This window comes from Palaemon carinicauda, chromosome 28, assembly GCF_036898095.1.
Source record: "Palaemon carinicauda isolate YSFRI2023 chromosome 28, ASM3689809v2, whole genome shotgun sequence".
NCBI classification, from domain to species: domain Eukaryota; kingdom Metazoa; phylum Arthropoda; class Malacostraca; order Decapoda; family Palaemonidae; genus Palaemon; species Palaemon carinicauda.
Window position 1 is genome coordinate 19585806 of NC_090752.1, and position 14283 is coordinate 19600088.

At 34.8% G+C, this 14283-nt stretch overlaps 1 protein-coding gene across 2 annotated transcripts in view; it reads left to right on the forward strand.

Moving 5' to 3' along the window:
- Pxn (Peroxidasin) overlaps positions 1–14283 on the forward strand; it is a 425335-nt gene that overhangs the window by 198355 nt on the left and 212697 nt on the right. For both annotated transcript variants that reach the window (XM_068351797.1, XM_068351798.1), the window contains exons 15-16: positions 7465–7558; positions 7932–8104. In XM_068351797.1, coding sequence (XP_068207898.1) covers positions 7465–7558; positions 7932–8104 — 267 coding nt within the window. The remainder of the gene's footprint in view (positions 1–7464; positions 7559–7931; positions 8105–14283) is intronic.

The window sequence follows — 14283 nt, forward strand, 5'->3', positions numbered from 1 at the left end:
ATAATTGATACTTGTTAATCACTGCGATAATAAACAAAAGGTAAACTCGCAACAGACGGTTGACTATCCTGCTGAACAATGAAACTGAAGCCTACCACGTGGTTTTTAAAAACAAAAGGGTTCGCGGTGGAAAAACACGCACAAATAAACACAAAATTTTTACAATAAAAATAAAATGCCTTGGCTGTTTTCTTCCACGGTTCCAACTCCAGTGATAATATAATTTACTTGAAATGAAATTGAGATTCGTCAAGTTGCTAAAGACAGAAAAGGGGGAATTTTACGTTAATAACAATTATTTGAAATTACTATCTGAGCGAATCCTGGCAAGGTCGCCAATTTTTGTTACGCGCCCGTGTTTGTGAGTCCGGCCTTGCTTAAAGAACTCAGGGCGTACACACAAAGAGTATAATTGTAAGGTCTCCAGTCGGCAATAAGAAAAGAAATACCGACAAAATAGATATATTTTCAATAATATTTAAATAAAAATTAAGAAAAAGGGGAGCACAACAGATAACTACTTCATATTTCAAGTAAGCCACGAGGTACTTCACAGGGAGTAGGGCTCACGTGGAGTTGGAATCTCATAACATGCTCACGTGGAGTTAGTAGTAGGCCGTGGAAGGTTTTCAGCACCACAATCTTATTCCCTGGAAAGGGAATAAATCAAATTATAAGCCGAACACTCACTTCTACAGGCTGGGAACATGATGAAGTCGTGTGGTTAAAACTTTTAAGCAAACAAAATAAAAGTGCACAACTTAGAAATTTAAACACTATCACGTGGGAATCAACACTGTCACAGGGTGAATTAATTAAGGTTAGGAATAAACGGCCAATGTGGTTGGGACACAAGGCTGGGATAACAAAGGTTCAGTGGGTAGGATCTTCTGTTAAAGTATAAAAGGACAAAAAAATGGGGTAAGGGAAGGAGATGGATAAGGCCGATGAGGTTGAGGTACTCAAACAGAAATCTTACCTTGATAAAAAGGACTCTGTTTTCTCCCTTGTGGAGAACGTGTCACAGGTCCTGCCCCCCTTTAGACTTGAGAGCGAAAAAAGGTGATGGTAGTCTCATGGCAGTTGATCACCGAAGCCGATGCCCAGCCGTTCCTAGGTAGGCTAAACCCCTTTTGCCCCAATTGGGGGGGAAGGGTAATTGGCCTGACCGCTGTCCCATTGGTGATTGGCCTTTGTGATGTCTCCCGACACTCCCCATCAATGGGCCTCATGATTTCTTCCGGACTTCCTTTCTGGCAGCGTTGAGCGGCCACGTGCTTTGAAGATGTCTGGAATGTAACCTCAAGGGAGTAGGGGAGTATAGAATGGTTGGACATGTGGTGAGGCTCTACGTAGGATCCCAACGCTCGTGGCATTTCGACTGGTCCTTCATGGCGGGGCCTTTTATTTGAAAAAAAAGGTGGTGCAATGACTGTCAGGAATAAGAATATTAAGAATTTATTGGAGGATTTCAGTGATATATTTTCAGACAATCGAGGATTAACAACAGCAATTGGTCGTGATATTAAATTGACAACTAATACTTCAATATGTACTACGCCTTATCCTGTTCCATTTCACCTCAAGAAAGCTTATAATAAAGAAGAAAAAAGAATGTTTGACCTAGGTGTAATTGAACCTTCCAAGTCTACTTACTGCTAGCCAGTGGTACTTGTGAAGAAAGCTGATGAAAAATGGTGATTCTGTGTAGATTTCAGGGCTCTAAATAACATAACATTATTTGAAGAAGAGCCTGATGCCCTAGGAAATTTTGTAGGAGACAAATTTTTCACAGAGATTGATCTCTGCAAGGTTTATTGGCAAATACCCCTTTCTGAGAAATGTAAGGCCTTTACAGCATTTGCCACGGATAAATGTTTGATACAGTTCACCAAATTACCTTTTAGTTGTAAGACAGTATGTGCTACATTCATTAGACTCATAAGAAAGGTAATTGAAGGTTTGAAGAATACAGACTGTTATTTTAACGATATTATTGTTCATAATACTACTTGGACAGAACATTTAAGTGACATGAGTAGCTTGCTTAATGGACTATGGGATCATGGATTAACAGGTGGGGCTATTAAGTGTTATTTTGGCTCCCTGAGATCAAATATCTAGGATATATACTTGGTGAGGAAGAGCCTGATGCCCTAGGAAATTTTGTGGGAGACAAATTTTTCACAGAGATTGATCTCTGCAAGGTTTATTGGCAAATACCCCTTTCTGAGAAATGTAAGACCTTTACAGCATTTGCCACGGATAAATGTTTGATAGAGTTCACCAAATTACCTTTTAGTTGTAAGACAGTATGTGTTACATTCATTAGACTCGTGAGAAAGGTAATTGAAGGTTTGAAGAATACAGACTGTTATTTTAACAATATTATTATTCATAATGCTACTTGGAGAGAACATTTAAGTGACATGATTAGCTTGCTTAATGGACTATGGGATCATGGAATAACAGCTGGGCCTATTAAGTGTTATTTTGGCTCCCTGAGATCAAATATCTAGGATATATACTAGGTGAGGACAGTCTAAGACCTAATACTGACAAAATAAATGCAATTTTCAACATGCCTGTGCCCAGGACTAAAAAGGAGCTTAGATAGTTCTTAGGGACAGCATCATTCTATAGGAAATTCATCGACAATTTTTTAGATATTGTGCACCCTATTAACATCTTACTTAAGAAATTCAGTAGTAATTCACTTAAATGGTAGGAAATGCAAAGAGAAAGATTTAATATTCTTAAACAGAAAATGACAGATTCCCCTATTTTAACACTACCTAACTATGACAAAACATTCTTTCTCAGGGCTGATGCTTCTGACACAGGATAAGGAGCTATGTTATTGCAAGAAGTTAATAATACTCTTATGCCCATTTCTAACCCCATTCACTTATTGCTGTTAAGAGAGCAAAACTATTTGGTTATTGAACGAGAATGTCTAGGCATTGTTTGGACTGTTAATAAGTGAAAGGGGTACTTATATGGGAGAGAGTTTTTACTACAAACTAACCAACAACCTTACCCTACCTTATTATTATTATTATTATTATTATTATTATTATTATTATTATTATTATTACTTGCTAAGCTACAACCCTAGTTGGAAAAGCAGGATGCTATAAGCCCAGGGGCCCCAACAGGGAAAATAGCCTAGTGCGGAAAGGAAATAAGGAAAAATAAAATATTTTAAGAACAGTAACATTTGAAATGAATATTTCTTATATAAACTGTAAAAACTTTAACAAAACAAGAGGAAGAGAAACTAGATAGAATCGTGTGCCCGAGTGTACCTTCAAGCAAGAGATCTCTAACCCAACACAGTGGAAGACCATGGTACAGAGGCTATGGTACTACCCAAGACTAGAGAACAATGGTTTGATTTTGGAGTGTCCTTCTCCTAGAAGAAAAACTGTAATGGTAGACTAATACGCTGGGCCTTTGCATTCCAGCCATATTCATTTGTTGTTGAATATATAAAAGGATCAGAAAATGTTGGGGCTAACATTCTTAGTAGATGTGTAAATTGAGTAATTCACCTTACTCATAAATCTAAGATTTAATTTAAATTGGGGCATTGTAAGGGGATTCGGTGAATTTGCCCAATTAAAGAATTTTAATTATTATGTAATACTGTACTTAGTTCTCTAGTTTATAAGTGAATTTGTATTTAATGTTAAGTACTATTCGAGAGTCCTTTTATATGTTAAGTTTAGAGTTTATGTCTAATCCTTGACTCCTAATGTCGTTTGCTCCAAGTTGTTTTCTACTACTACTACACTCCATCGTAAGACACTTTAATCCCAGTGCTGAAGCCAAACACTTTCCTCCGTATAGCTGTGTATTACCACCTATGGACTGAGGTGAACTCGTCAAACTCTCGTCTTAATTGACACTTCGGCAGTTTGATAGTGCTTTTTTGAACATATATTGAGGACTGTGCATGCCTCTGGAAGATTCATCAACAATTGTGCCTACTCTTACTAGTGTTAAGCAAACAGCAGCCGCATTGTAACCGCCTTAATCCAGACGATGATTGTTGAATTATGTATCTAAATATGTTCAACTCAGAGGTTGAGAAATATATCATAAGATTGGTATTAAAGGCATATTTTAAGTTATAATTATGCATTACTTCATTCTGATTTCCTCTCCCATGGTCATATATTTAAAGAATTAGAGGGTACTGAAGCATTATACCTTTATTGCTAGGAAACTCCTGACACTTAGTTAGGTAGATTTATTCTTTGGGGTTTTGGCCTAGTAACCTTTCTATTTTAATCTATTGTTTTGCAAATTACACTATATGCAAGCTTTTTGTTATAAAAACGATTGATTATTTTTAAAGTGATATTTAGAAATACCCAAAAATATTGACTACAGGTACGTCTAGGATATTATTTGATTGATCCATCACTGGATACCTATCTCTACTAGTGTGTGGAATCATGAATATGAGCATCAGGGGAGGTTCAGAGAAATAAATTCTGTTTTAATAATGAAATTTGTTATTCTTTATACAGTACTCACCTGAAGTTTATATGCTATATATGGGCTCCTTCCGACTGACTCTTAGTGTCAGGAAGATAGAGAATTTTCCAATTTTGAGACTGGAGAAGACGATACAACATGTGGAGCGTTCTTGTTGGTAGGTGTCATTAGTCTCGTTGTTTGCTAGAGGCATCAGCATAAGGGAAGGAAAGCAAACGGGTAATTTTTTCATTTTAAGGGGTGGCATCGAGATGAGTATAGAAATAACAAATTTTATAATTAAATGAAGTTTTTTTCCAAATTACTGTATATAAATGAACATTGGTGGCATCAGTGTCCTTTTCGCATACATCAGAAAAATAACAATTGAGGCAACTAGAATCAAACCTTATGGTTTAGAGACGTACTTCAGGAATCTGGAAAGTCGTTTAAAAGAGAGAAGCCATTTATCTGTATCTTTTATTGTTGGAAAAACCTTGATTGGATGAGTTGTTATTCTTTATGGTTACTTATTTCAGCATTAGGTAGAAAAATTACTTGGATGTCTGAAGGGCTAGGATTATTTCTGAGAGTAAGGGGATTCTAGAGTCTGTTGTGTTATGTTCTTTTGAATTTTAAATGTGTTGAGTTGTAAATAAGAATCTAGAGGAGACCCAGAGACAGTTCCCCTGGTTGTAAAAGATTTCTTAGCTAGATGAGAATAATTTTGAATAACGAATGAGAGAATTCTTTTATGCAAGAAATTTCATTATTGGCAAGCTATAAAACAGATAATTTTTACTCTTATAAGTCTAGGGGGTTTACTTGACCGTTGACAGGTATGGTGAAACACCCTTATAAGTACTCAAAATGACAGTCAGTAGAAAAAGAGAAACCAGTGGATTGTATGAACAAACAGCAAACCAGTTAGTGAAGCATTGCTGTAATAATCACTATAGCTGTTCAATTTATAAAAGATTGCCAATTCAACTGCTGGTAAAAAAAATGGGACACCAATAGCATTAACCAAATTCTGAAACATCAGTAAAATAATTAAAAAAAAAAAAAAACAGTAGGCTGGTGGAACATTGTTAAAGCTGTAGGTAAAAAGGCAGAGGTGCAGTCAGTAAAATTCAGAAAAATAAGTTAACTGCAGTAGAAAAGATGGAAGACATACCTAAAGAAAAACTGCCATTTAAAACAAATAATAAAATCATTGCTTGATTTAAAATCATGAGGTTCAGAGTACACCAGGGACAATATCATTCTTGTCCTCTTATTACTGGAGGTTTATAAGGCTCATTCTTGAAGAGATAAATTACTGGGATATAAAATATATGAAAGACCAACGGTCATCTTTGTGGCTGGAAGTACAGTCCCTGCAATCCATGTCAGAAATGCAGGGTCAGTCAGTAGCTTAGCCAGTGGGGAAGTCATTATTGCAAACTGTACCAGTATCAAAGGTACAATAAAAGAAATGGCTGAAGGAAAAACAAAATATGGCTATATACATTATTGTGAATGAAGACTTAGTTTTGGACCATAGCTCAGTCAATATAGAAAGTCGTTTAAAAGAGAGAAGCCATTTATCTGTATCTTTTATTATTGGACAAGACTTGCTTAGATGAGTTGTTATTCTTTATGGTTACTTATTTCAGCATTAGGCAGAAAAAATACTAATGCTGACTAGGGTAAGTTAAGAAAAGAGGACACTAGTGAACTTGTTGTTCAGTGGTAGAGAATGCAACCAGCATTAGACATTATGAGGAGCCATTGATAGGGATTCAGACCTGAGAGAGTCTTTTTTTATCTTACTTAAATTACCCATTACCTTTCTTTATCTGCATCAAAACAACCTAACCTCAGGAAGTCGAGATTTTATGCTGCCTTTTGAAACCATTGAAATTTTTTAAGATAAAAAAAACCATTTCTTCACTGGCCCATATGATTTGGCATAATGTGGACATCTGTTTTAATACAAAATAATATTTTGTTATCCCGGCGAGTGAGCGCTTCCTCTCAAGTGGGTAATTTCCCCCAAAATCTTTCATACACTTATTCTTCTATTCGTTGCTTTCCTCTGAGAGGTATGTGCGGAAGGTAGCTATTGCCATCTTCCATACTACACTATCAATCGAGATGTATTTTCACTATGCGTATTAATTATACACTCCCTTGTCCCTTGGTCAGAGATTTCCTGCAGTCTGGATCACTGACAAATACTGGAAAAACAACGCTTCCAATATTAGGCTCTAGTGGTGCAACTGTGTCCTTAAGGTCAAGTAAGCTTTAGGGGGTTGGAAACCTGTTGTTTGATTTTACAACCTTTATCAGGATGGAAACTTATTATTCTATCTATCCTAAGAAAATGTCCGTTGATATTCAAGATGCTTGCCTCTAATATGTATTAATCTTCCATATCAAAAGTTTTTTTGTTTTCTTGGACTGGAAAAGTTTTTTCGTCTTGGTATTGTTCTTTGAACCTCTGCACAGAACTCTGTTTCTTCCCCTGAAAAATCTTCATTATGAAATATTTCAGTTCTGAGAAAACCTAGATGATTTGTTCAACATAGCAACAGATAGGCCCACTCTTCTGAGTTACCTGAAGTGGATCGTCAATATTCAAATAGTATTTTCCCAAGCCTTTCTAATACCTTACTCTTTTGCAGTATTGTTTATACATGGCAGTTTTGTACCTGGAGAGAAATCAGCAATTTCCTATAAATTCATAAGGTCCTGTCAGAAAGTGACAGGGAGTCTCTAAGTTTGCTTTCTATTTTTTTATGATCGTCATATATTTAGTGACACCAGTTGTATAGCAGATTGTTTATCACCTGTGTTTCTCTAAGTGGCCTTAAAGGTATTGTTTTGTATTACTAGTGACATAAACAAGATAACAAGACTTTCCTTTATTTAACCAGTATATAACAATATTTTCACTTCAATAAATGTTTTTCTTAAAATTTTCCCGATTTTCAGCTGAGCCACAGACTCACATTGGAGATGAATTCTTACAATCAAGTTTTAGTGAAGCTACTGAACAAGTGGACAGAGCTGTGAATGATACAATAAGGTATAGTATGTTTTATTCATAACTTGTGTGTGAGAGAGAGAGAGAGAGAGAGAGAGAGAGAGAGAGAGAGAGAGAGAGAGAGAGAGAGAGAGAGAGAGAGAGAGAGAGAGAGAGAGAGTAAATTTTAACCCAGATTTTTTCTGTTTTAGTTTTCTTAATGAAATACATTCTGCAGCATCTAATATTTAAATTTATATAAAATTTTCTAATAAACATTTCTCATTGACTGTTTATACAGTCTTAAAAGATTTGATGTCACTTAAACTCCTACAGTGTTGTAATAATTCAAATTATATTAAAAAAATATTGAAATCTTCGATTTCTGTATGAAGTTAGAGTAAATTTATTTTAAAATAGAAACATTGCATTCCAGTCAGCTGTTCCAGAGGGACCGAACCACCTCACCAAATCCACATGAACTTCTTAGAATATTTCGGTTTCCAACTGGAGAGGGAAGAGAAATAGCCAGAGCTGCTGAGAAGATTGAGCAGACTTTGAGGATTGTGAAGACTCATGTTGAGTCTGGAATGATTTTCAATTTAACAAGTATGAGTCTCTTATATTTCACATAGATAATAGAAATATGAGTCCTATATTTCTGTAAAGTAATGAATAGGATTATCGTCAAATACCTTAGAATCGGGAAAAAAATTAGATTTAGTTCAACTCTGCTTTCTAAGAGCGTTTCTTGATCTTTCGCATTTTGCTAAAACCAACATCTATTAAAATTCAGCTTCAGTTTTAATTCATTTTTGCATAAATTGGAGGTGATGAAAGGAAGACATATACCATTTGATTAATGTTCCAGAGTTTTCAGAATTGGAAAGCCTCAAATAATACAAATGTAAAAAAAGACTTCTACTGTAGGAACTTCACCTTTCCTGGAAATATTTGTTTGATTGGGTCTTATTCCGATGAGAAATTGAAACAATCTTTCTTGATAGCAAAACTTAGTTAGTTCTAAAAAGAAATAATTAAACACTGAATAGGCTGGACCTCTGGTTTAATGGTGGGACAACTGTAAACTGTTTTCAATGTGGTTTAATGGTGGGACAACTGTAAACAGTTTTCAATGGGAATAAATCTATGATCCTAGGGGCTTTGGCTTCTGTATAACGACAAGTTCTCTGAAGGAAAGCTCTTTTTTTGCTGGGATTGATTTATTTTAGTAAATTTGCCATCAGTCTTAAATGAAGAAAAGGCTAGAAATGAATTCCTAGTCAGGGAGAATACTATCAGAATCTGAGATAGAATAATCGGTCAGAACAGCAAATGCTTTTTCACATCGCTTAAACTAGTTCTTCTGAACTAAGAGTTACCAGTAAAAATTCAATTTGACTGAACTTGACAAGTTCCAGAATCATAAATTACGTCAACACTAGGAGGGAATTTGGCCTAGATAGGAAGTTAATGGAAATTTTGAATGTATACTTACATACTTTTATTTTCTGGCCCTGGTTTAGAGGTCCCCATCTCTTGGAGGCCTGGAGGCATTTTTAAAAAGCCCCACCCCCTCACTCCTCCTCTGCTACACCTCTGCATACAGGATTAAGAATAGATTCACACTCATGACTTATACAACTAGAATCCGAGGTACAAAAGGGGCAAGACAGCAGATGCATTACCCAATTCCTTGATAGTATACCAACCACTTAACTGTGAATATCTTATAAAATTTGGGGCAAATATTCTCGGTCAGTCCTTGCCAGGTATCATCATGGAAAGTCTTAGACATTTCATCCAGAAAAAAGGTGGTTTTACAACCATAGAGTGTTCAGTAAATAACCCAGTATATGTTACCAGGTAGATACCTTTATTTTTTCATTCTCATGATAGGGTACTGTAACTTTGAATAAGTAATGCAATTACATTCACATTGCTTTGCTTACATCATGTACTCTTTGTGAGGTGTTTACCATAGCATTTTAGTGTAATCTTTCTATAAAGGGATCTATAGGTGGGGTAGTTATGTTATCCGATAAAAGATCCTAGACATGGCATTGATGATTGTTTATGATTGGAAACAGGTAAACTTTTATATCTTTACAAGCATGGCAAGGATCCTGACAGTTATCAGCAGGTTCAGGGATATACCTTCAAATAAAACATACTGTCTTGCATATATAATGATTGCGTGAAAATTAATAAAGTAGAGAGACATAAATAAGATAGATATAAGTTCTAATATATATTCTTCACTCAAGATTCAAGAATAATTAATCCTGGAAAACGGTCCCTAAGGAAACAGGAATACCATAAAATATATCACATGAACATCAATTACAACACCATAAATATCATATTGGGGAAGTCGTGACGTTAATATGATGAGATGAATGGTATATTATCTAACATTAAAGGATGATAAGTAAATTAAGTGCACAAGGATTGGATTTTTGGAAATACTATCAAGAGGCATCAGAGATTTAGCAGTTCCAAGGGAAAATGGAGGGATCCTTATCACTGGTTGTGGTATTGGACCAGTAGTGTAGTGAAGAATGGATACAAAAGAAAATGAAAAGAGGTTGGTAGCTTGAATAAGTCATACAAAATGATGGATAAGAACAGAAAAGATAAATAAAGTTAAAGTGTGAAGATGCATATTCACAAGTACCTTAGTTCCCTTAGTTTCCTGTGTAAAATAAATAAGCAGTTGAACACAGTTTAGTAAGGTCTTCAACTATTAATTATTAAGTAAACAAAAATGAGATTTAGAGGAAGAACCTGGATCAGGTGAGGTATCCCCTTTTAGTTTTTAAGACAGATTATTGTTGTTTATTAGTTTTCGGACCAAGTTTCATTGGATTTCTGATGAGAATTGAATATTAACTGAAATGATAATAATGGTAATAACATTGAGTGAACACAGTTTAGTAAGGTCTTCAACAATTGATTATTAAGTAAATAAAAATGAGATTTAGAGGAAGAACCGGGATCTGATGAGGTATCCCGTTTTAGTCTTTAAGACAGCTTATTGTTGTTTATTAATTTTCAGACCAAGTTTCATTGGATTTCTGATGAGAATTGAATATTAACTGAAATGATAATAATGGTAATAACGTTTTTGAGATATCCTTTGGCGCTTTTAGGTAACTGAATGAGCAAACAACAATTTGCTAACAGTCACCCGAATGATGTGCTCCTATTGGCCAAGGTCTAACTTAGATCTTGCTATTGGCTAAGGCGATAGAGAAACAATGGACCAAACGTTCCTCAAAGCCAGGTTTATTTCCAGTATTTTGCGTCCAAAAAAATCCCCTCTGTTGCCATCTATTGATATCTTTAAAAAATGGGAAAATGAAGTCAATTATCAAAGAAATTATTACTGTATATTCTTTCTTTGAAAATACACTAAAAGTCTCTTACATTCATATAATTTATGACGATGCATATAATGCAAAATATAGGGTTTTCAAAATAAAAATGCTGAAATAAGAAATATTTTGACAGAAATAGGAAATCTTAGATAGAAATCTTAACAGCCAATACTTCCAAAGCCTCTTTAGGTAATAAGAGATGGCAAAAGAAAAGGCTGGCAAGGTAGAGGTCTCTGATTAGCTAAAGCACCAATTCCTGCTTCGAAAAACTCACTATAGTTCTGGAGCTGAATAAGAATGGTGGTTAGGGTGAGCTAGTGGTAAGAAATGTGATTTATTTTTTTTTTATTATATTAGGGAATTTTTTTTATAAGCAGTAACCAGTTATAGCCATGGAAATAATTGAAAACATCAAAATTTTAATCATTTTAACCATGTCTCAAAAGTTTTGGTCTGCCATTTCACTGTGAAACATTTTTCCTTTTTAATTTGTGAATATTCCGAGCTATTGAAGACAATGATGTTCATATTATTTAATGTAGGATCGTGAAACAAAATTACAGTGTTAATACCCCTAATAAGTGGTTGGTAATTAAAAGAAAGGGCTCAACACTGCTCTTTTTAGGTAGATAAGTACCAAGGAATTATCAGGGCATATGGGACAAAATTTTAAAGGTACTTTTTTATGTACAGTTTAGGTAATAAATGTGACGTTGAAAATAGTGCAAACCAAATGACATTAAAAAAGGGAAACCTTTAACAAAGTATGCCCCTTGAAATGGTGTTCAGGCTTTCCACTGGTGCATCCGGCCACAAATTGACATACTTTTTCCTCCCCCATGATTACAAACTTTGTATTTCTCTAATATTATGTTACCATCGCCACCTTCACCAGTATACTTACTAATGATAATGAAGTTATTTCATTGACGATTCTGGTCCAATCACCATTGGCCACCATTAAACAAACTTTTTCATGAACCCGGTTTCATACAAACATTTGTAACTTTACAAATTCCATTTTACACCAAGTGCTAGAATGTATTTGGGGTTAGTTTTAGGGGTTATTGCTCTAAGTTAAGAGCAGGCTTTTTGGGGGCTAGTTGTTATTCCAAGAGGCCTCTCAGTTTTTGTAATTCTTTTTTGGGGAGATCTATGAATTATCATCTCAAGGTTGGTAATTCAAGTTACCGTTCAGTTTTAAAGCTTTTTATCGATTTAATTTGGGATCACGATCTGATCTCTGCCCTTAAGCCCATCAGTAAGGAAATTAAAGATTAATATAAGAAATACTTTTACGAATTCTTTTAGATATTTAGATATATGTAGTTTGAAAAGATAAATATGAATAGATGGAAAGTTTTAACTTCCAATAATGATTATTATATTTATTGGTTTTACATTAATGTTGCTAGTTACTTAAATGAGGTTAGTTCCAGATGACTACTTTGAGATAACTGTTATGATCCATTGAAAATATTAAAATATAAAATCAATTATTCTGGTTAATATGAAATGCATTTCCGATTCTCACCAATTGGTTTCTGGTACATCCAATGTATTCTAGTAGTTTACTGACTAATGAAGGGTAAAATAAAGGTTTATTGAAAACTAAAAATTACCCAGACTATCAATAGGCCTACAGTTTCACCTAATTTCAGTTCTTTTCACAGTTAAAAACATGGGGTTAGAAATGAGAGTATAGTGAAGACATGACAGTTTCCATTGGCAAGAGAACAGGGCAAAATCAAAGATTAAAATACATGTCCTTAATTGAGAATTATTCTTGTAGTAGTGATTGAATAAAATAGAATTCATCCCCATTTGTATAAGGTATGGATGCAGGAAAATTTTGTCATGGTCTGTGGATCCTAGCTGTAGTAAAAAAAAGTTCTAGACTCTTCTATTCTCATTGCTGATCATGTTGTAAACAGCAGCTGTTAAGGTACTACAACTAAAGAGTTATTGGGTCCTTTGACTGGCCAGATAATACTACATTGGATTCCTATCTGGTTACGACTCATTTTTCTTTTGCCTACACATACATTAATTTGTCTGACCTATTCTTTACACATTTTTCTCTTTTCTCATACACCTGCCAACACTAAGCTAACCAACCAATTCAGTCGAGGTATTAACTACTGTAATTATTCAGTAGCTACTTTCCATGTGGTTAGGGTAGAAGAGAGTCTTTAGTTATCGTAAGTAGTTCTTCAAGGAGAACACTCCCATATCAAACCCTTGTTTTCCAGCATTCGTAGTGCCATAGCTTCTGTACCATGGTCTACCACTGTGTTGGGTTAGAGTTTTCTTGGTTGAGGGTACACTCTGGCACACTATTCTATCTGTTACGTTATTTCCTTTCCTCACCAGGCTATTTTGCCTATTGGTGCCCTTGGGTTTTATAGCATTCTACTTATCAAGCTAGTAATAATAATAATAATAATAATAATAATAATAATAATAATAATAATAATAATAATAATAATAATAATAATATGGAGAATAATAATGATAATAGTAATAATAATAGTAATAAGTAATTTAACTCCTATATCAGAGGTTGGACAGACGAATAAGTATGCGGTTGACCTTTTGATAACAATGCCTGAATTCCGAAATTGTACAAATTGAAATTGTTAACAACCCTATTATAGTGTCAGGCAGCTTCTGCTGTTTACATATCATTTTTGCAGTAGTATCTGGAGTTGCATCATCCTATATGGCTGCATCCATCAGTGCTTCTTTTGCTTTTTACTACACCACTTTAGGGGTAGCTGTATATCAGTCACCTTATATGCTGCTGGTGAGCGTATATACTCGTTTTGATTGACACCCTTCACAGCTGTAATGATGCTTGATCCAGACATTGTTACTTTTCCAACCACATGTGGTTATGGTGTTGAGTCTTTTCATCACGCCAAGTGTTGTCCTAAAATTAGCATTTTTTACTGTTTACACAATTTCCAAGCCTATCATGGCTTTCCATAAGGTTTAAACTTAGCATTTGACAAATTACTGTTCCCAATCTGTAAGAAGATTTAGCGCAAGATAATAATGATCAGTCGTTGCCCGTCTTTTTGGGTATTGGACTGCTAAATAATAGGTTATGTTCCTTCACACCCTTTTCCATCTGATCAAGGCTTACTTGATTATCTTGTAGATTCTGATATGGGAGTGGAAATTTAACCGTATTTTAAGAGATTATTGCATATTTCTGATTTTTTTCTCAGTAATTTCATAATACTAAAGCTTGCATTTTTAACTTGAGTCTTATCTGTTTGGTGGGGCGGAGGGAGGTTTAGCTTTCCCTGAGTCCCCATAAGATCACAGTTCCTTTTACCCCTACATATTTTTGAAGATTAAGCTATGTAACTTTGCAACATATGTAAGGACGTTTTTTCCTTA